Raw genomic sequence first — 22,991 nt, 5'->3', positions numbered from 1 at the left:
TTTCTAAAAAAATTGTCTTAGCTGACTTTATGGAAGAGCAGCATTAGAAGGATTAGAAAGATCAATATTTTCACCTCCTTCCTTATAGCCTTTCATCTCTTTTTTTCCTTCTTCTAAACACTCTGAACTGATCCAGAAGTAGATGGCAGAACTTTCCTATTTATACTATGTCACATTAACTCTTATGGATTTATGTAATGCAAAAAGGTACAGCACCTGGGACAGACTGCTTGAACTGACATAAAATCCACTCAGTGAAGGACCATTTCACCTCTCATCTCACTGCTGGAAGCACTTGCTTTCTTTGATCTCTGCTACGTGCCTTAAACACAATTACCTCAAAGATTTTGTGTGAAATGGTGGTTTAGAAATTACTGGAAAGAAGATGTGTCCCGGGGAGTGAGAGTGGGAAACCAATGAGGAAAGTACTGAGAAGCTGTTGGAGGGATCTGCCATGTGAAATTAATGCAAAGTGAGTTCTGGGAGGTGGGTAATTAGGGCTGAGGAGAAGGCGTATTAAGAGGGGGAAAAATCAGAATCAGGATAATAACGAGAGCATGTCCTTAGCTTTTCACACCAAGGAGAAATATATCTGCCTCTGTGCTGTTTCACGGGAAAGGATTTGTTATTGAATGAACGGTATTTAACTGTTAACAGTAATAATCATGCTGGTATAATAAGCATGGATTAGCAATGGATTTTTGTGTAGGATTTAGATTTCATTGAAGTTACACGAACACCGCGCTGGTGTACAGAACTCAGCGTGCCCTGGATTTTCCATCTAAGTACTTATACCATGGATATCACAACAGCGCAGTAAGTGAGCATCACAGCAAGGAGCTTTCCAGGAGATTTTGAACACGGGGGGTGTTGTTAGACCTGAGGCAAGCTCCCTAAGACTTCCTTAATAAAAGGAGTCGATAAGCTTAGTGTCTTCTGCAGAAACACTTGACTGAGAGTCTATGTCAGGCTCATTGGAGCATGCTACTTTCATTCTTAGCCCATCCTGAATGCCGGTACAAAGGATGGTGGCTTGAGGTACAGATGCTGCCTCAGAGAGGCACAAACCTGGAGTCTGCGTTTGTAAAGATGCATGTGTTTACAGGGAGCTTTGTTAGAAGAGTAATCAAGCTAAACACAAATGAAATCCCTTACATATAGCTCCATATAAAGAGTTCTCAGATATCAAAAGGGCTGACTTGTTGATACGTAGCCCTTTCAGCCCAAAGCAGCTGCTTCCCTTTTTATCAGGTGTAGCCACTCACTTACAGGCTAGTTTTATTTGCATCCCCTGACCTGATAGCATTTTGAGGTCTTCTTGTGGTGTCTGCTAAGGAAGCAGAGGCCCAATCTTGTAAAGCACAGTCAGTCTTATCTTCCTTTGGTGTTAAAGGAAGACCCTCATGGTCTCTCTGAGAGTTCTACTGTTAGCTATACAGAAAGTGTGTGCTCTTAGAGCCCCATTTGCAGGAGCCACGTGCTTTCGAACTACTCTAGAATCTGTGTAGCCACTTTTCTAGCTGTCGTCTCTGGCACCAGACTTACTGATGTCTGGATTGGCAGCTTTGCCACCCACTTACAGAAGTTGGACCCTACTTCCAGCTGTCTGTGCTGGTGCCCTCTGCAATATTCCAGTTATGTAAGTGCACATTTGCAACACTATGGGCACCCTGATTTGCCTGCACTTGTAATACTCCTCATGGAAGAAAAACAGATTTTGAACATGTTCGTGACACAACAGGTTTTATTTTTAAGCCCTAGAAGAAATATACAGATTTCTGTATTTATGGATCTGAAACGGAATAGTTGTCTACATGAACAGAACTTGCTTAATTGCAGCATTTAGTAGTAACTTAACCTATTTTAAATTACTTATCTTCTTTTTCTCTACCTTTTCTCTTACATATGTACTCTTGTGGAGAGCACATAGTGTCTGATCTCTCCCAGAACCTTGTTTCTGTATCTGGTGTCTACTTCCTTGTACTGCTGGTTAAAAAAACAAACAACAAACACCTTTATTCTATATCCTGAAGTTTCCCTTGGTATATGGTACCATTTATAGTGTAGAAATTCTTATTGGATGACTTTCCTTGTCTTTCGTACAATCAGGCTTAGGATGTCAGTGTGGAGATAGAAAGTCAACTTTCAGTCCAAATAATCTGCCATGTGCATAGAAGATTGTTGAGGATTTACCATCATTCCTGTTATTCTTGTGCCATCCTTTGTATTTAAACTCACTCTGAAATGAAAATGACAACAGAGAGGACAAGTCCCATGTTCAACATGAAGTATTTGCTCTGGCAGAATTGATAATATCAGGCTGCACACAGAAAATGCAGGTGCAGGTGCAGGTAACTCCCTAAATTGTTGAACTGGCAGACACTGTCTTGCAGTATCAAATCCTAAAACACTGAAAGATTAATTATATGGATGATGTACAAACATGGGACTGAGCTGGGTGCACAAGCAATAGTTAAATGCACATTTTTGCTGAACCTAGCACAGAAACATACTGAATCTGTCTACAGTGTTGGGTGTTTACAGCAAAGAAATGCAGTTTTTCAGCTGAAAAAATGCCCTTGCAGTTGTAAAGCTATGGGAGCATTCCTGCTGAATACAGATATACATCCATGCATGCTTTGAATTGCTTTAGTATAGTACTGTGAATATGCTACTTCATTTATGATGTTTTATGTAAAATATTTCTAATAATGTCAAGGACAAAGGACCAACACAGGAAATTGCTATCAAAGGGAGATCCTGTATATCTGTTCTTAAAATTTTGTGTTCCCCAAAATTAACCTCTGCCAACTTTAATCACATATATCACACATTTTAGAAAAAAGGTTGAGCAACAGGTGAGCATTGAAAGTATGCAGCCATAACTCTCGTGACAGCAGTTTTTCATTAATTTTTAGTGTGCTTATTCAAATGTGTCCTCTATTATGTGTTCTTTCTGGGGTTTTTGTTTTTGTTTTTGTTTTGTGTGTGTGTGTTTTTGTTTGTTTGTTTTTTTCTTTTGCATTTTAAAATAATTGAATTCTTGCTATTGAGTACCTCTCCTGCTCTGTCTTGAGGTGCTTCAGTGCTGTCTGTCTTGGATAAGCCGACATTAGGTGCTCTGATGCAGCCGAATAAGCAGCATGATGTTCTGAATATATCCTTTCTGGGTACTTGTTGCTTGTTTATTTTTTCTAAACATCAGAATAGGGCATAGGCTCACGGCCCACATAGGCCCACAACCCAAACCACTGGGTTTGCCTGGCTTCAGACTTTTTTTTTTTTTAAGAAACAGAAAAATAACAAGGGGTGGTTGCACACAGAGTGTGCGTTGACAGTCACTGCAGTGCTGTGAGCACAAATGTCATGTGCTAAAAGGATTTTGGAGTAGGGTCGACACCTTCCACTGTAGTAGAATCTGAGGATGCAGCTAAGCTGTATATAATCTGCAGTCACCCTCACCAAGTCATGGACATGATGAAGGAATTGTTGGGGAACTGTGGGGAAATATCTCTTTGGGATAAATTATTTTCAGAGACCTTCATTTATAAAAGAAAGATGAATCCTGTGTATCCTGTATGTCTCCTTTCAGAAACTTGCATGCTGGGACTTGCAATCCGTGCAGGCTATAGCTCTGAATTAAAGATGTAGCTAGCTGACATCTGCTCTGTTTAATATGAAGTAGACTTCTGTCAGGTTGCTGATGCCATCCTCAATTTGTTGCCCCCAATCTAAAGAGAAGAGTTGCCAGAGTGGGAAGTAATCATGTTGGGCTCTGTGGGAACTGTTCATTACTTTGACCACTGCTGGTCACGCTTAATAAGATCCTGTCCTTGATATCTGTAGGAAAGAACAGATTTTGCAAGATCAGGACATCATTATAGAAGTTTTTAACTCCCCTCAAAGCACAAACAGAGCTCATTTATGCTAATTGGATTGTAAAATCAAAATGTCCTCTTTATTAGCGATGTTCCAAAGGAGCTTCCAGCTCTTTCACAGTGTCAAGCCTCGATCCTGCTATTTTCTTTTCTATCAGGAAAGGATGCAGGGGGTCTTCCTCTGTACACCAATTGCACAATGAACATTTGCTTTTCTGCCCTTCCATCCACGAGCAGAAAGTTTGGGGACAAAGCTAATAACAACAGAATGAATTCACAAGTACGCACCAACTGCGCTGTGTGGCTCCTACAACTGAAAGTAACTACCAACCCGTTTTTGCCATCTGGTTTGAGGAGGTGTGGGATTGCCTTGCCTGCTGAGCGGAGCAGTAGAGGTAATTAGATAAATATTCATCAGCAATCTTCCCAGTGGAAGTTGTTCTAATGGTGAATGTTGCAACCATCATTTCCTTCCTTGTGGAGGAAGTGACAGTACACCTTTTGGAGCCTTTGAAGCCTTCTGCTTCTGCTGCAGTGAGTCTGTTACTGGTTTGACAGATCAGAGGATGTAACCTTCTTTCCATAGCAGTTTCATGACTGGATCGAGTACAGCCTCCACAAGCAAAGAGCATAAGAATGTTCTGAAGGCATTTGTGGCGCTGATTTTTTAGATAAGGACAGCTGCCCATTAAGAGGGGCAATCATCTGCGAGAGATGGACTACTGGATCAGCTTTGGAGTACAACGAAAGTACAAGGAATGCAAAGTTCAAAGCAAAAAACAGGGAATTACAAACCACAGGTGTTAACTGCCTTCCCTCCTGCCACACCACAGTGCTGTCCTAAAGTGGGAGTCCTGATCTGATGTGTGAAATACATATTTCAGTGCTTTCCATCTTTTTGTGTTAATTCATACTGCCTTGTGCCAGGAAATCCATGTTATTATTATTATCTTTTTCTTTGTGGGCAGCTGAAAATGCTGCCATCAAGGCACTTGGAAATGAACCTGATCTTTTTGATGAGAATATAAAAACAATAACAACTCATCGTCTCCACTGCACAGCTAGGGATGAGGAAGGCCTGTGTACTTCCTTTATGCTAAGTGCACCCTATAACACAGTTATAGCAGTCTATAGCACTTACTATCCAACTTGCAGTGGATCATCCAGCACGACTGTGACCTTTCAGAACAAGAGAGCAGAATTAGCCGAGTGATGGCGTAGTTCCTGCTTTGTTTCCTAACTCTGGCAGCAATCACCTCGCCGTGTGTCCATGCCTCACTGTAAGGAAACAGTTCTGAAGCTGCTGCTGCTGGAACTGGAACATGGTGTGCTGTACTATTTGTAGTTTCCTGCTGCTGACATTGGATATGCAGTTGCTATTCCTCTTGCTTCCTCCATGAGCATTAGAATGGATCCAAAAATAATTGGAGGCAGTATGTTCTGATAGAATTTTTTTTTTTGCATTTGCACAAATTTCCTCTTTAATTTCTGTTGCCAATTTTGATATAGAGCATTTTGAGGCAGTTTCAGCTTCCCTAACTTGGCTCCACTAGGAGGCACAGGAATGCTCCCGTAATCAGTATGGCAAGAGAAAGAGTTTTGGCATCTGAATACAGACTTAAAACTCATTTTTAAGGATGAATGTAGGATATTATAACCAAGAAGTTCTTCTTTAACTAAAGAAGGCAAGAAAACCCCAATGCTCTAAAGGGCAAGAAAGCCTATGCATATAGAAAAAAGAGGGGAAGGCAACGTATATAGGACAAAAAAAAAAAAAAAAAAAAAAAAAAGAAAGCAGCTGTTTTATTTACTGCTTTGAACCTCAAGTAGGTTAGGTGCTAAGAGCCTAGCTGTCAGGAAATAATGCAATTACACTGTGCATGAGGTTAACAGACTACTGTGAAGCATCTTTTAGATGTTCATATGTGATTATTATTAAATGAATTTCTTTCTGGCCTGGATAAAATGCTTTAAATAGTCCATGCTTGGCAGAACTTGGGATCTTTGAAAGTATATCGTATGTTAGCCACGTCTCCACATCCATCAGTGCCACATCTCCACATTTCTTGAACACCTCCAGGTATGGTGATTCCACCACCTCCCTGGGTAGCCTGTTTGTCATGGTTTATAATATGTCATCAAAATACTTCTGGTGATGTGGCAGGCAGCTGAGGAGGTCAGTGATAATGTATGCACAAATTTCTTTCTGCCACTGATACACTACACTTTGATTCTTGACATCTTCCTGCTGTGTTCCTGCCCCAGCACAGGTCACCCATGATCCCTTAGGTGTGTCCCTGCCCCCATGCCATAGAAGCACCCAACAGAGAGTATCTCCAGCCATCAACAGCTGCCATTTTCTTTCCCAGGTGCTGTGTAGGTGTTTCTGTGGCTGACATTTTGATGTGATGATTGGGCTCTGCTGTGTGGTGGTTTTCCCAGGTGGGGACATCTCGCAGCCTCCTCCTCCCACCCTGCTGCACAGCCACACATGGGCACAGGCAAGCACGACTGTTAGAAGCCCCTACACCCTGTACAGAGGTGCCAGCTGCATCCCCAGCATTTCATGACTTGTTGGAAGTTAAACATATGATTATCCGACAGCTGTATCTCTGGTCCTTAGACATGGGTACTTCCATAAGGGAAATGCCATGCTTCTGATGCAAAGCACTAAACATCTGCCTGGCTGCTCCGGTTGTAGAGGCAGCTATTTGGAGTCACAGAAATGTCACACACAATGCAGGGAACCAGAACCAGAGCCTATAAAGTCACTCAGCTCATACAGCTTTTTCACCTGAGTTGTGTTTACTAAGTATTTCCCAGAACATTGATAGGAAGATTTCCTCATCTGGGGGACCCACTCTGAATTCCTCATAATTTGTATTGGGTTTTTTTTTCTGTTCGTCTGAGTGCTGTTTATTTTTCGATATTACATTTCCTACCCAGCCAGTGCATTAATGTGCACCTAGACAGTTTCTATTCTGAGGAACAGAAAATTCTTTCCAAGAATGCCTGAGTGTTTGGTGCCTCTTAATGTGATGGAAAGGCACAGTAGTTCTAAAAAGTGATGCAAACACATGGATGCATGATATACACCCAGATTAGTCATATTTACATATTCAGTATCTGTAATTTTCTCCCATTTTCAGCAATAAAATTATTGCTTCTCTAGTCAGTGTTATAGAAATCTCATGCCTTAGTTTGTGCATGACTGTGGCTTGGTATCTGTCAGGAGATAAACACATCACTCTTTTGCTGGTATTTGGTAGGAAAACTCATTGTGAGTGTGTTAGAAATGGTGCTCTGCTATTAGTACAATGCTATTTGTCACATCACACATCTCACTAATTTTCTAGTGGGGATGACAGTTGTGCCTATTGTCTGGAATAGTTCAGTGTGCCATAGCTTAAGCTTACAGTACTCTATGAATCATATATACAGATATTCATAATGGAAAAACTGTGTTCATGCAGCATTGAGGTTACACAAATACAGCTGCAGGTCTGAATCTTCAGCTGGTATAAATTGGCCCCATTGGCAGAATACCAGTTTGCCCTGGCTGTTACTGTTCAGAACATACGCGAAAAAGAAAGATGTGGTGGAAATATTGGCTTGTCCTTCACTGCCTGTAAACAAGAGGCAAACACAACTTTGCATTTAGGCCCTGATTTAGCAAAGCGCTTACAAGCGTGCTGAGTGCTATTTTAAACCTTCAGGCATTTTGATTTAATCAAGACTTTTTTTTAATAGAAATTTCATTGATGGAATTTTTTTGGTTGTTTGTTGAAGTAGCTTTCATTAAGAGTTTCATCAGAAATTCTCAAAAAATTACTCTGGGCCAGCACAGTCCTGCTAAGGGATGGCCCATTCTTTTAGTAGCCCCTCTTCTCAGTAGCCTTGATTTACTAATGGACATTAATAGCCCTAATCAGCTTCACCTGGGCCTTTCCAAACCCTGCCCATCAGCTAGGAATCCTATTTCATCTCAGCTTGTTTTCTAGATAAAGGGGATGGTCTGATGGACTGCAGACTCTTTTACAGTGGAAGACTAACATCTATTCTCATGTGTGTGATTCTTAGCCTTTTCCAGGTGTACAGGAGACCTGTTGTGATGAAACTGTAAGATCCTTCTTTGGAGTCACTAAGGCATACTTTTGATTGCTTGTCTTTTACCAAGGTAGCCGATGTGAATCTTTACAGGACTATCTCCCTCTGCATCATTATAGGTTGTGTACATATCAGACATACGTTGCCTGGTACTCTTTTTTGTTCAAATACTCGCTAAATTTAATTGGAAAGGATGTGAGGGATATGACTTGATTTATCTTCAGTTGCGTTGTTGTGAATTCACTTAATGACATAAGCATAGACCCTGCAGTTGGAAACTTTGTAAACTCAATACAGTGGTTCTGGCATTTACTGCTCTCTGTGTGTGTTATTTCTTTATTTATGTTGTGGATGTATATGAAAATGAGCTTGCTTAGCCTTAAATGGCCTTAGAATGGAACTTTCCACTTTCTGTTGTAGATTAGTCAATTTAAAACTGGCTGAGTAATTTTGAAAATCCAAAATTCATACGAGCTCACATATGGATGTTTCTGTAATAACCAGTACAGGCTAATCTCCAGTAGTTTCTCACTTGGATATGAAATTTCTCAGTAGATCACATTCAATAAAGTGGGTTTATTGTTCACAGATATTGATTTGCTAAGCATTTGCCTTGAAAAACTTTACAACGTTTACAAACTGGAAACAGATCAAAAAGCACTGTTATGGTGGAGTATGTTATTTGTTTTTTTTGCGTGGCATGTAATTAATCTGTCACTTACTCAAATACAGACACTCTTATTTTTAATTTTTTAAGATTAGTGACATGTTTTTTTTCTTTGTTAGCAGCATATGGAAGCATAGTGTGAGAATATTTTTATGCCTGTTGCTTTACATGACTAACTGGAGTTTATTAACTCTGTTTGTATTTCTTTCTGAGTGGTTTTGAATTTGCTCTTCTGATTTGGAACATAGCTTGAGTTGTTCTCAAGTTGTTGAATTGTTCTTTGACAACACTTATGCAGGAGGTGATCAAGAATAAAAGCCAGGCAATGCAGGAAGTACTGATGTTGATTCAGTAGCTGTTGATGTTCTTTTCTAAAACTGAGGTCAGAAGCACTGCACAGGTAAGCCTAGATGGCACCAACTGGACTATTTCTGTTGGAAAAAAAATTAACATCCTATTAGTACCTTACCTTGCATCAGAAGATGGCCATCAACTAGAACAAATGCTGTGAGAAGATGTGTAACTTCTTAGGAAAGGCTAAAAGAGTGGGATTTGTTCACTCTATTTATAGTGAAGAAAAACAGGGAAGAATACTGCCCTTCCTTGTTCACAATAGAAAAGGTTTAATCTGTGGGAGGAGAATTTTTAAATTTAAAGGCCAATGTTGACGTAAAAACAAACATGTATGAACTACTCTTGAGTCTGAGAGCATTCAAAGAGCTCAGTAATGGAGGCAGAATGTTTCTGATTCGCTTTCTTACCAGGGGAGCTGAGGTGGGATGCTTCGCTCATTTTTTTTTTCCCACGTTTTTTTCCACAATGAGCTCTGTCAAAAGCTGGAGAGCCGAGGTTATTATTTGAAACATAATAAATCTCATTTTATAGGAGGTAGGGCAGGGCAGCACACAATCTGCAGACATGCTGTTTGGTATTCGTGTGTTTCTTCTATGTTCCCAAACAGCTGTTCTTACACTGTTCTCACTAGCCTGCCAGATGTTACAAATCCAGGGAAAGTATGTGGTCCCCTTCTTTCTCCATAGGACTTGCTCTTGACCAGCTGGAGACCTGCTGTTTGGTCTAACGCTTAACCTGGATTTTCTAGTAACTCGTCAACCTGATGACAAAAAGTGAGGTTAAGAATTCATTGTTGCCAGCACAACTGAAGCTAGAGTTAAAATGTGGTATCTGACTCTCAGGAGAAGTGGCCGTGAGACTATGTGTAATACTTACTGGTGCATGTATAATCATTAACGACAGTTGGGGTAGATGCTTTAGTAAAGCTTTAGAAGATGACCCTCTGGACCATTCTTGGCTCTTCTGACTCTAATAATTGAGTTAAATGTAGGGTGGTATTCTTTTTAGCGCTTAATGCTTGTTGGCATATGCATTCTCTTTCCTTTATATACTGTTAGAGACAGGGATTGCAAGAGATAATCACACAGAAGTTTATCTTCTGTTTTAAGTGTGCTTAAGTCCTGCTCTCAGCTAGGCAGTCACTAGGAAACTCCAACAGCTTAATGGGTCTCCAGGTTATCTACAGCAGTGTAGAGAAGTGCCAAGCAGGGAGACATTGAGTACTGCTGGTATGCAGGTCTTAAGTGATCCTGTTTAGTGTGAATTCATGACTGTAGAAATGATTAGCAGACTTAAGAGAAGAATTAGCTTACTGGCAATCTGTACCGCTCCAACTAGGAAGCAAGTCATAGAATTGTTTGAGTTGAAAAGGACCTTTATAGGTCATCAAGTCCAACTCCCCTGCAAGGAACAGGGACACCTACACCTGGATCAGGTGCTCGGAAACTGGTCAAAGAATAACTAAAGATTTATTAATTTTATAATGATTAATTGGCGAGGTTTGTAAGAACCCTTTTTAAATGAATGGGTTGAAATTAATTGTTTATAATGCTGTTTAGCAACATTATAATGACATGGAAAACATCAGGTAGCTGAGACACCGTGTCTGGTCTAAACTGATCTCTCAGGGCACATTCTCTGGATTCTGCTGTTTACTGCATTAAAAATGCATTCTTTTGACAGGGAAACTAACTTATCAAAGGATGTTGAACGTTTTTCCAGGAGCCCATTAGGCCCTTGATGCTAGAGCAATCTTTGCAGAGTTGAGTAAAACAGCAATTGTTGGGTCTTTGCCACACTCACGTTCTTAATGGTGTGCTTTAATTAAGCAAACTGACCAACTCATTTCAGGAACACAGGAAGCATCAATGTTTTTCATGTGGAAAACAAGTTTAACTAGAAAGCTTTCAGGAAATATTGCTGGTAATATGGGCAGGTCAGACAATGTTGTCAGGCCTTTCTATTGAACCCACCAGCCACACGTTAGCAGCTCTCATAACTTCACTGCGAGTCACACAGCATCTGGTAGATTCACAGAAGCCTCCGCTTCCAATTTTATTATCATGAGAAACTTTTTATTTTGGTCCATTTGTAGACTTTATGGTTGAAGAGAAAAGTTTGAAAACACAATTTTTAGATCTCACAAGCAAACAACCTCATTATTTACTTATTTAAATCCCATGTTTGTTAAGTAAATCCTGTGGTCTGTGGGACTGTGTGGTACTTATTCCTGTGCATCTTTGATTAGGAGAGTAAAAGAACAAAGTTTTCCTTGTTGCTATAGATGAACAATAAAGAAAACCCAAACCATTCTTAAAGATACTTTAAAAATGTCTACAATTTGGTGAGCATTAAACAGAAATGCTTGAGAAGTCTCTGAACAAGCCCTGGCAACAAAACCAACAGTCAAATCAAAGTAGTACCATGCCCAGGCTGTTCTGGTTTTGGGCAGCAGACTTATATTTCCACACAGCACTGGCCTAAGCCATGTAGAGGTACCAATTTATCTTGAAATTATTTGGATATTTAAGATAGTGATGTACTGCATAAGGTAGATGTGCCTGCAGTTTTGCAAAGCCATAACTAGTGCTTAAAGTAAGAGTAATGGTGGAGACTGCTTATCATTTATTTTTTTTACTGAGCAAAGAATCATTAACCTTACTTTAGAGTGTTATGAATCTGCCCTTTTTTTTTTTTTTTTTTTTTTCTGCACTCATTCCTGGTTATCTTGATGGTTGTCTTCCTGCTTCAAACCACATGAAGCAACTTTTGGTCTCTGAGCTTTCAAGTCAGAGAAGTTTGCAGCAATTAAAGGGAGAGACTCCAGACAACGTTGATGGGGGGATAGTTTGCTATAGACATAGGCTGGCTGAAAACAAGGTGTTTTTTTCTTTTTTTTTTCTTTGAAGAATATGATAGAAAGATTGAAGGTCTAAACTGGCGACTCTTCCAAAATCTGCTGCTGTCCATGAATAGAAGTTTTAAAAACGTACCCTTTTGAAAGGTGATATGACATTGTCGGTAACGCATTGGCACAGGCTGCCCAAGGAGGTGGTGGAGTCACCATCCCTGGAGGTGGACCGTGGGGATGTGACACTGAGGGATGTGGTCAGTGGCCATGGTGGGGATGGGTTGATGGCTGGTCTTGATAGTCTTCATGGTCTCTTCTAACCTTAATGATTCTATGATCTTTGTGCATTGCTCAAAATTCATGAAGGCTATCCTTTCAACTGATAGTGTGTATTTCAGTTGACTAAAGTAGACAAAATGATTAATCTTCTTTTAAATTTTGTTGTTTTTTCCATTATAATCTATTATTGCACTTTAAAGGGCAGAGGCATGGTTTAAAATAACCTATATTCTCATCCAGTAATATATGTATAGATTAGATGGAGGAAATGCTTCCTATCCACAGAATAATAGATACTTAGTTTAAATTACTCGTTCTAAAAAGTTCCCAATTTGGCCTCACTAAGCATAAAATATTAGATTTACTGTTTGTTTTCAGTGGATTGCTGCCAATTTCCTTCTTCCTGTACATCTTTAGATTGTTAAAAACATTAAGAAATATTCAGATTGAATGCATATCTACTTACAAAAAGTCTGTTTCTAAATAGAGATTTAAAGTCTTGTTTGGACATAAATTCCTTAGCAGCACAGTTCTTGCTTTAGGTAGCTCTTCAGGTTATAGTAGGGTGTTTCATTCTGTTTAATTGGCAATAATATTTGAAACTGCTGAACTCATCCTTGCATAAAATCTTATTTACGCTATCGGAAAGAAAAGTGTGGTAGGCTTTATTTTTATCATCTCCATTACAAAACAGAAAATGGATAAGCCAAGATGTTGGTTTGATCTTGCATCATTGTAACTTGAATCAAATTTGTTCTTTAAGAAAACTCATAAATGTAAAATTTGAGATTGTGTAAACTCTGTAGTTTCAAGTGTATTTTCATAAATAAAAGTTTAAGAAGTCAGGCATAAGTGACAGGCTTTTTAGGACCATGTCATTACAGTGTGTCCAGTGATGCTGGAGTGCTTGCAATGTTTATTTTCTTCCTAGTGAAGGGGATAATCAGTATTATTTCTGCAAATTCCCTGCATGGAACAATACACTGCTGTGCTGAATCGAGTGCTGAGCGCAAAATGCTGAGTTTATTGCAGGAGTCTAAGCTGACCCATGCAGGCCTTTTCTCTGTTCTTGGGATCACCTTCTCTTTAGGGAAAAGATAATGGACCCTGAGAAGCTATTGCAATGTGCAGTGCCAGAGCAGTGCTCTTCAGCTGTCAGAGGTCAAAATCTGTTCTTCAGTACTGAAGCAAAAAACAGTTACTGACTGGAGAATGCAATGATGCTATAACAAAGATGTAGACTGATCCTTTGATGGCTGCTTAAAAGATGTATCTCTTACCTTTTCACCTGAAGGCTCTCTTTAACATCTGAGACTGTATTGGCCAGACCTTCACTGCCTCTACAGTAATGAATTTTAATTCATTAGTAAGCAGTGTGGGGAGGGTTTGTTTGTTTGTTTTTTAACTGTGACAGAGTTCTTATCAATGGACATGTCACCAGTTTTCTGGGATGGAGATGGAGGCAAAGTTTTCTGGGATGGAGATGAGTGAATGAAGTTTGAAGGGATTTTGTAACAGAAAATGTTTGTTACAAGATTATAATGCCTGTACAGCTTTAGTAAGGCATAAAGAATGAAAGGTTCCTACTTGGAAAATGTTTAATCTCAACTCAGAAGAAGCCAAAGCACAAACACACCATTTCCAGGCTGACTTGTGACAACTTATAACTAATGAACATGCAAGTGATAGAAGTGTTACATTGAAGTGCTACAAAATAAGGAATGAGTTTCATCAGCTTTATTAAACATATTTCTATCTGAAGTACTGAACTACCCATTTTGCTTGGAAATACATTTGGAAGTGGAAGAAGTTGAAATGTGTACTCTTTATAGATATTAATAAAATACATTTTTTCCTCTTCATCCCAAAAATAATAAGTGGAAGATAGAGTGCTTTTTGGCACTAGAACTGGAAAGATCTAGGAAATAAAAGAGTAGGAAGTCAACTTGCTATTTGGATACAACATTTGGAAAATTTTATGTATAGACTAAAGAAAATGGGGTGAGAAAATCTCATCAATATTATTTATGACATTTTTGGTCCATTTTTGGATTTAAGGTTCTTTATGAACTGTTAAGAGCCTTGGTAAATGAAGCAACCTCTGATTTAGGTCCCTCTGCTGCCATCTTTTTATATATACAATTACTATTATGTATAAGAAAAGACTACTGCATCAGTTTACTTAGGAACATGCTTTATGAATTATGCTTCCTGACCTATCATTTTGTTCTTATCATGACAACTTAAGTGTGGCCATTGCTTGAGAAGCTTATCTTGGTAAGGAACGTTTCTGAAGGGATAGGCAAGTAAGGGGAGTCAGTGGGGTGGTCCTCAATGTTAAGGAGTGTTGTGATGTTGTAGAGCTCAGTGCTGGGAATAATAAAGTTGGCTCCCTGTTTAATATCCTTATTGATGATCTGGATGAGGGGGATTGAGTGCAACTTCAGAATGTTTTCAGATGAACAATTTCAATTTCTTCACCAAGCTGTGAGGAAATGCGGATCTGCCAGAGTATAGTAAAGCTCTACAGAGAGATCTGGACAGGCTGAATCAATGGGCTGAGGCCAGCTGTATGAAGTTCAACAAGACTAAGTGCTGTGCCCTGCACTTTGGTCGTAGCAACCCCATGTAATGCTACAGGCTTGGGGCAGAGTGGCTGGGAGGCTGTGTGGTGGAAAAGTATCTGTGGTTGTTAATTAACAGCCAGCTGAACGTGAGCCAGCTGTGTGCCCAGGTGGCCAAGAAGGTCAGCAGCATCCTGACTTGTATCAGCAATAGTGCAGCCAGCAGGAGCAGAGAGGTGATCACTTGGCAGTGGTGGGGCCACACCTTGAGTATTGTGTTTGGTTTGGGATCACTCACAACACAAAGGTATTGAGGTGCTGGAGCATGTCCAGAGAAGAGCAACAAAGCTGGTAAAGGATCTGGAGCGCAAGTTTCATAAGGAGTGGTTGAGGGTACTTGGATTTTTCAGTCTGGGGACGAGGGGACGCAGAGGAGACCTTATCTGTGGCCAAGGTATCTTATCTGACCTGATCTGTGATAAGGTCTCCCTCTACAATGAAAGGAGATTGTAGTGAGGTGGGGTTTGGCCACAGGTAACAATGATAGAATGAGAGGTGATGGCCTCAAATTGCACTAGGTGAGATTCATGTTAAATACTAGGAAAAATTTTTTCTCAGAAAGAGTGGTAATGCAGGCTGGCCAGGGGGGTGGTGGAGAAACCATCCCTGGAGATGTTCAAGAAACTTGTAGATGTGGCACTGCAGGACATGGTTAGTGAGCAGAGTGGAGATGAGCTGACAATTTGTCTAGATGAGCTTACAGGTCTTTTCCAACCTTTATGATTCTATGAAGCAAAATACAGAAGAGTTGCTGAGGTTTTTTTTGTCCATGTTACATATAAATCTGTCTGAGAACTGTGAGGTTTTATATTCTGCACAGTCTAAAATTTTTTTCATCCCTCTCTAATACTTTTTTTTTTCTGTCCTGTGTGAATATTTCTAGATGTTTGACTGGATCAGCCACAACAAAGAATTGTTCCTACAGAGTCACACGGAGATTGGTGTGAGCTACCAACATGCCCTTGACCTGCAGACGCAGCACAATCACTTTGCCATGAATTCAATGGTGAGTTTGGAGGCATACTGTGATCTAATGGGTCTGTGTGTGTGATTGAGGTGAGTGTGTAATGTGCGAGGCTGCCTTCATTTCAAAGTGCAAGGAACCCGTGAGAAGTGGAGAAAAGTCAGGCTGTGCTGTGGCAGCAGCCCTCTTTCTGGGAAGCAGTTTTGCTCTGTCCACCCAGATACTGATATGATTATTTCCTTGACTTAAGATCAGCATGTCTTTTACATTTTGGAGAGCAAATACCATTATTTTCTAAGTTTGTGACATTTCTTTGACTGGTTATTAATGATATCTGTGTGTAGTCCTTGAATAATTTATGCTTTTTCTTCCACACCCTGGTAAGGTACTTCTCCAAACCTTGAGGCACTAATCAAGCTGTCAGTTGTGGCCACAGCGAGATTTTGGCTTTTTCAATAGTTAATTAGTTTGTTCGATTCCATTTACTTTACTATGGTTTTTTTTTAACTGTTACTATTTAAAAAAGAAAAAAAAAAAAAAGTATAATTATCCATTGAAAAGTGCTTTGCTCTCTTTCTTATTCTTACCTTGCATGAAGCATTTATTCTGGACAAAGCATATTGATGTTTTGATTGTTGTGGTGGGTTAGAAAAATGAACACAGGCATCCTGCTTCAATCATACAATGCAGAGATAAGCCCTCTTCAAATGCTGTCACTACACAAAAGCTCACCCTGACTCAGCCAACTGCTTCATACTGTGTGTGGTCTGACTATAGTTACACTGGGGATGAGGCCTTGAAGGTGGGGGTTGGTGTTTAAATTTGTGGTTTACATCACTAGAGAGTCGCACCTGACTATTTTACCAAAGGTTAAGGTGTTCTCTGAACTGTGAAAAAGAGATCCTGACCACCCAATGTTGTTAAACTGCCCACTCCTTTCATAAAGGCATGTTAACCCTTTTCCTCTGATTACATTTCTGCTCAGGTAATTCAATTTTCTGACCTAAATTCTACCCACCACTTCCACCTATCTGTTCCTCACTAAGCCCTGTGAGAAATGTTTATAATATGTCTATTAATATGTTTATTGTGATTATAATTGAAATGAGCACTGAAAAAATTAGGCTCTAGGCACTTTATAAGCTTGCCATCACGTTGCCATCCAGCAAAATGTAGAATAGCATGGCTTCTGTATAGCACTGCTGTTTGCAGAATCCTAACAAATAAGTTTGTCCTGGAGGTTAATACATTAAAAGTCATTTGGATTATGATATAAACTCAGTCGTAATCCTTCAGAAGGCATTGTCAGAAGAGTCAAACTGAAAGACCTCCCTTTATCCTTTTGTGGTGCTGCCTGGCATTATTTTCTAAAAATAACTGGCAATTGAACTTGGAAAGAGGTTATTAATGTTAATAGAAAATTAATGAATGACAGGGAGGGTGCCACCTAATGGAAGAAAAACAAAGCTTCTCCATTCTTCTGTCAGTCTCCAAATGAACTTTTGGGAATGAAAAATGCCAGAAGGTGTGGCATTTTCAAAGATTCTTGGGAACCTGCTGAGCATAGGGACCTCTCAGTGGCTCTGGTTCCTAGCAGTGCCCTCTCACCACTGCCCAACTTCTGTATCATAGAGCTGCCCAGAAACCTTTTCTGCTGTGGGGGAATAGTGGGACAGGTGTCATAACTCCCATTTTGCTCCATCTCTGATGTAAACTGCATAAATGTTTAATCGTGGGGTTTCATGTGGTTAGCATGAGTGATACTGCAAAGAGGATTGTCTTCTTCATCTCTAACACACACAACACTTATGTGGAAGGGCATCAGTACTGAACACATTCAACTTTCACCCTCTAAAGTGAGGGATGACACTCCATTCTGGACTAATTAAATGAGCTGAAATATATGAGTGTGTGCAAGAACCCCTTGCTGAAGGACCTGTACGTCAGTGATGTGTCTGCCCAGTGGCCTTTCCAGAGGGGATTTCAATTCCCAGGTTGCATAGGCTGGCTGGTGAATGGGGTTTTACAGCATGGTGACATTGGCTTGTGGCATTAAAGAGGGCTGTAGTCTTGCTGAAGGCTGGGCATCCTGCTTCTGGAATAGCAGACATGAGGGTGACTATATCAGTCTGGGTAATGACCTTAAGCTTCAGCTACTTGAACTAACCTGGAGCTGCTGGTCTCATGTCACTGTAGTTCTGCTGTCAACAGTGATACTGGTCTTTAAATTAAGTTACTTGCTTTAAAAAAAAAAAAAGAGCAATTTTTGTTATCCCCAAGAATCAGTATTGTGAACGTGAGTATGTTAGCATGCAGAAAACATCAGTTTGCTGCATAAGGGTGTTGGGCTGCATACTAGTCATCCTGACTGAGAGAAAGAATGCAGGAAGACCAAGAAGAGATTGAAATTAAAGCAACCCTTTCCTGGCCACAGCTCAGCTCCTGTGACAGGCAGTATCTGTGTCTCTTGGCAAGCATGGGAACTTTGTTAGCATATAGGAAGACAAAATGTAGTAAGGATGAAGCCTTTGTGGTAGTTCACAACAAGAGCCAGCCATGGTCAACAACAAAGTTGGGACTGAGACTTACTTGAGCAAAGCAAATACAGAGGAAGTTGGGTGGTGATTCCGGAGGATAGTGGTAGGACCTTATATGCCCCAAGCCTACCCAACAATATGAGCTGTACTTTGATGGGGAAATGAGGCTGGAAATATGCATCAGGTCTGTCTGATGCATAACGCCACTGGAAGACATGAGAATCTTGCTGGTGAGCAAGAAAACTGTAGGAAAGCATGACCACAGGTAGCCAAAATTTTTTAAGGCAAGATTTTATTTTTTTATTTTATTTTTTACCATATACAGCTTTTTGAAAGGAAATTAGTAGCAGTGATGTTACAAATATGTAATCATGCAATTGCTACTACAAAACTTTCATGCAACTATCTTTCTTGGTTCAGTTGTTGTGCCGCTGTTTGATCTCTGCTAGAGACTGTCAGATAATGACTAATGTGTATGTGCCTATTTAATGATATTTATAGGGCATTAAGAGGCACTTTGGTCACTCTGTGAAGTGTGCAGATCTCTGCCTTGCAGTGTCTGTTTCTAAAAGCTCTGCTCCTGATGTGTTTGTGTATACTGCTTTCATGCATCTAGAAGCTTCTTGCATTAAATTACCCACTGATAAACACTTGTTAATTTAAGGATTAGGATTAAATAACAATGCAGAATATGTGAGATAGAAAACTGTAGCTCTGGAGAATTTAATACTAAGCATGTATTCATTTGCATTTGCAATTATTTCTCAGTATCTTTCTTTCTGCAAAGAGAAAATGCCAGAAATCCTTTCCTGTTCCATTACTATAAATGGTAATGTAGGTAGTTGTATCCCTCACAACTCTTTGCCATCCCAGATGTGATAAACTGATCCACCCAAGTCTGAAAAATTAAGAGTCAGTGGGTTTTAATAGACACAAACATTCATACCTGATGAACTTTTGAGCTTTCTCATGCTAATTACAATACTCAAATATTTAGCTATTGTGCTCAAGACCCAAGATGTGGAGATTGGTTCAAGAACAATGACATTTTAAATGGCACAGCGTCTTTTTAAATTTGAGCCTTTTAATTTCCAAGTCTTTAGACAAAGTAGATTACACGATTCTGTTGTTTTTGTTTTTTTTTTTCTGGAGATTTACTGTAGCTTTGGTAGGAATTTGCTTTATAATTTTGCTGGATCTTTTCTAAGCAGACATGTCAGTCTCAGCAACTGTTAGGTTGCAAATAAGTTAGCTATCATGAATCTGAATAACAAGATCTTAAAAGACTCTTATTGTGTGAGATTTTGGATTTTGTGATGTTTTTGTTTTGGTTTTGGCTTCTTTTCCTCAATATATTAAAATCAGTCTCGAGAGAAGACTAGAAGAGGAGCATATAGATTAGGATGGCTACATGTTTTGTAGGGGGAGAAATGTACAGACTTTAGCAGAAGTTGGATCAGATCTTGGATCTTTAAGGTATTTTGTTTTTCTTTCTGTTCGATCCTAATGTTCTTTTGGCCTGTCATAACTAACAGGAGTTACAACGCTTTTCTCAGTTCCTCTGGTGTTATTTGGTCATGTCTTTTGTCACGTGCTCTTCCTTATAGACCCTTACAGGCATTCTGTGACCAAAGCTCCCTTATGGAAAAACAGTTTTACTCTAACCAATAATAATTCTTCCTTTTAAGTGAACAATATGGCATGTGGAATGTGGAAAAGTCGTATATTTGAGGTAATGAACTGTAGTGTGGTATTTTTCTTTCAAATAAAGACCATAGATATTCTTCCTGTAATTCAAGGCAATGCTTGTTTTCACTTCAGTTTCAAGATAAATTATGTTAGTCTTTATCACAGCTGTATAATGTTTATACTGAAGCAATACTGCTTCTCATGAAGATGAATATTTGGCTTCACTATTTTGTGAAGAATCTCATCAATCTAGTCAATTTGATTGAGTTACACTGAAGCACCAGAGCTTTTCTCTTACCACTCTGATCACAGCTCTGTACTTGGATAGATGGCATACATATTACTTGTTCTAACTGAGGTTGCTCATATTTCCTTTGCCAGGACTTTTTTTATGCCTGGATCTGTTAACCTCCTTAGAGTGAATTATCACTTTCCATGGAGCGTACATAAATATGGTGCTGCTCAGTGTTGGCAGTGCTGCCCATCCAGCTGTCGGGGAGTTAGTTGTCTAACACTAGATGGTGATGTATATCATCTTAAGAAAGTCACAATATATTTCATACAAATTACAATTATTTTGTAAAGGCTAATGAGGTCTTTTGGAAAAAAAATTCCTATCATTGATATTAAAAGAACAATATATTTTTGTGTGTAGGCTGAGCTAAAATGCCATCCAACGTTATTCTGCAACATGCTAAATGTAATTGGTCTTCTTATAGAAACTTAAAGGTCTTAAAGATATCTCATGAGATTATTTTATCACTGAAACATTCTGCTTTGGATTTATGTGTTAGGTTCACTTCACAGATGGTTTCTAAACTTGTGGTGTGAGCTTTCTTTTTCTTCCTCAACAATCAAATTTTGCCTTCAATTAATCTGCAGTTCCCCATGTTCACTCAGCCATCGCAGTATGTCAACCGTTTCTCTAGGAAAGGAGATGAACACAGCCAAGTTTCTTGCAAATTTAATGTTTCTTACTGCTCGTTTTTCTTTCCAGAGTGCAAGGTGTTCTCTATATATGTGTAATAGAAGAAAGCATCACTCCAGCTAGAGTTGGAGGGCTTAATTTAGAGGGAAAGTCTCTCAGCATGCCCTTTAGATGATCAGGTCTGAATTAGTGCTTTGTTTCCCTGTGGGAGATCATTCCACAACTGAATTGCCACTACTGTCTGTGCTTATTGGCAAAGGCTGTCATCCTAACTAGTGTTAGGGACTTGAGTGATGATAACAAACACTGGAAGGAACAGCTATGTTTTAGACATTAATTATAAGAATCAAGGCCTTGTTTAGGCTACAGGAGTGGACTAAGACTTGGTGGACAAAATGAGGTGTTCTACGCTGGAAAGGCATTGCACATGAGAAATATTCATGCATATTATGCTACTGATGCACATGTGAAGGAATCTTTGTTGTTGTTGTTGTTGTGTTTTTTTGTCAAATGTTCCTTAGGAGCAAAAAGTCCCCTTTGTTGCCCTAAATTTCACAGGTGAAAGAAATGAAGGAAAAATTAAAATTTAAGATAGTGACTGCTTTTGGAAACTGCAAATAACTGTAAAATAATGTTTTCTCAATGATAAAGAAAAGATTAGCCAAAACTTGGTTTTCCCCCGGTTTCAATACAACAGAATGTCAACTGTAGTGCTTTTGCCCTTGCTTCTAGACATTAATATATTGTTTTCTCATAGTTTACCTACTGTACTTCTGTGTAGCCATAAATCAGTATACCCTTGCATTACTCTTTGGGGACAATTCTCTTCTATGAAGAAAAACACCAGGAAGGGAAGAAAAAAAAAAAAAAAGAGCTTGGACTTAGGTTATATTTAAAGTGAAACTCTCTATGAACCTGCTAACTGTGGATTTTTCCATCCTAAAGGAAAAATAAAGTCACAGACATTAGTTGCTCTATCTAACTTGCTCTCTTTTAGGATCAAAAGATCCATGTAACTGTAATACAGAAATTCCCCTTCCTTCAGTTTTTAGAGATGAGCAAATCAGAGGGAAAAGAAGTTGTAACTCTGAAATGTCACAGTTAAATTTTGGCATTTTCGATTTTTTTTTGTTCCATTTTACTTGGAACATTACACATTGGCTGATAAAGATGAAAGCAACTTGCTTACAATTTTACTCTATTCCATGATGGGAAAATAAGTGTCTTGCAATTTCTGTGGATTGTGGTCTGTTAAATGTTTTTTGTTGTTTTTCTCCCAAAACTAAATTCTGGAGTGCTTTGAAGCCATATTGGATTTTGTTTCAACCCACAACAGCAATCCAATTCTCCTTCACAATCTTGACTCCATTTTTTCCCAGTAATGGTGACAGTGTTCTGAGATAAGAAATAAAATGTCTGATAGAATGTGCTAATTGAGATTTTTAGTCAAACGTTGGGTTTCTTTGAGACCTTGGACTGATATTGTATGTCCAAGCCCCGCTTCAGTGTCACTGAATCACTGAGATATGAGAGACAGTGGATGAAAGGGGGTACCTATGTCATAGAGTAGGAGGTATCCACATGGTACTACCAACTGGAACTGTAGAGAAGAGCACATCACATCTGAGTCTGCGCTTGGATCCGTTTATCATTCAGGAAGCAACTGAGGAAACTTTGGATCCTCTGTTTTCTGAGCCAGTTCCACTTGGTGCATTGAGAACAGAGGTGACACCCACACAGCTCCTTGCATTCTGTTGGAAGTGCGATGGAGTCGGTAGGTTGGTTACAGCACAGGTTGGTACTCTGCCGTTAAAAAGCCTCATCTAGGAAAATGAAATTTCCTCAGTGAAAATCTTCATCTCTGTGTAAACATATAACAAAGAGACATAAGGATATAGAAATCTCCCTAACTTGAAAAACAGACTCTAGGAACATCTGCCGTATTTAATCTAAGCTTACTTCTACCTTCTACTAGTTAGTTGGTGCATCTATATGCTGTAGCTGCAGAGAAATGAGGAATTCACAGTTTTTCTCCTGTTGGATGATGCCCACTGCATTGCAATATCCAAAATAATTCTGGGGGGCGGGGGGGGGGGGAAGAGAAAAAAAGAGG

At 39.4% G+C, this 22,991-nt stretch overlaps 1 protein-coding gene across 6 annotated transcripts in view; it reads left to right on the top strand.

Annotated features, from left to right (window-relative positions):
* KALRN (kalirin RhoGEF kinase) overlaps positions 1-22,991 on the top strand; it is a 450,273-nt gene that overhangs the window by 193,082 nt on the left and 234,200 nt on the right. For all 6 annotated transcript variants that reach the window (XM_042877581.1, XM_042877574.1, XM_042877573.1 and 3 more), the window contains one exon: positions 15,644-15,766. In XM_042877581.1, coding sequence (XP_042733515.1) covers positions 15,644-15,766 — 123 coding nt within the window. The remainder of the gene's footprint in view (positions 1-15,643; positions 15,767-22,991) is intronic.

The sequence above is a fragment of the Lagopus leucura genome, unplaced genomic scaffold (genome assembly GCF_019238085.1).
Source record: "Lagopus leucura isolate 7727_CA_CO unplaced genomic scaffold, USGS_WTPT01 Super-Scaffold_100019, whole genome shotgun sequence".
NCBI lineage: Eukaryota > Metazoa > Chordata > Aves > Galliformes > Phasianidae > Lagopus > Lagopus leucura.
Note: the sequence above shows the minus strand (reverse complement) of the source record. Positions and strands in the feature narration are given on the sequence as shown.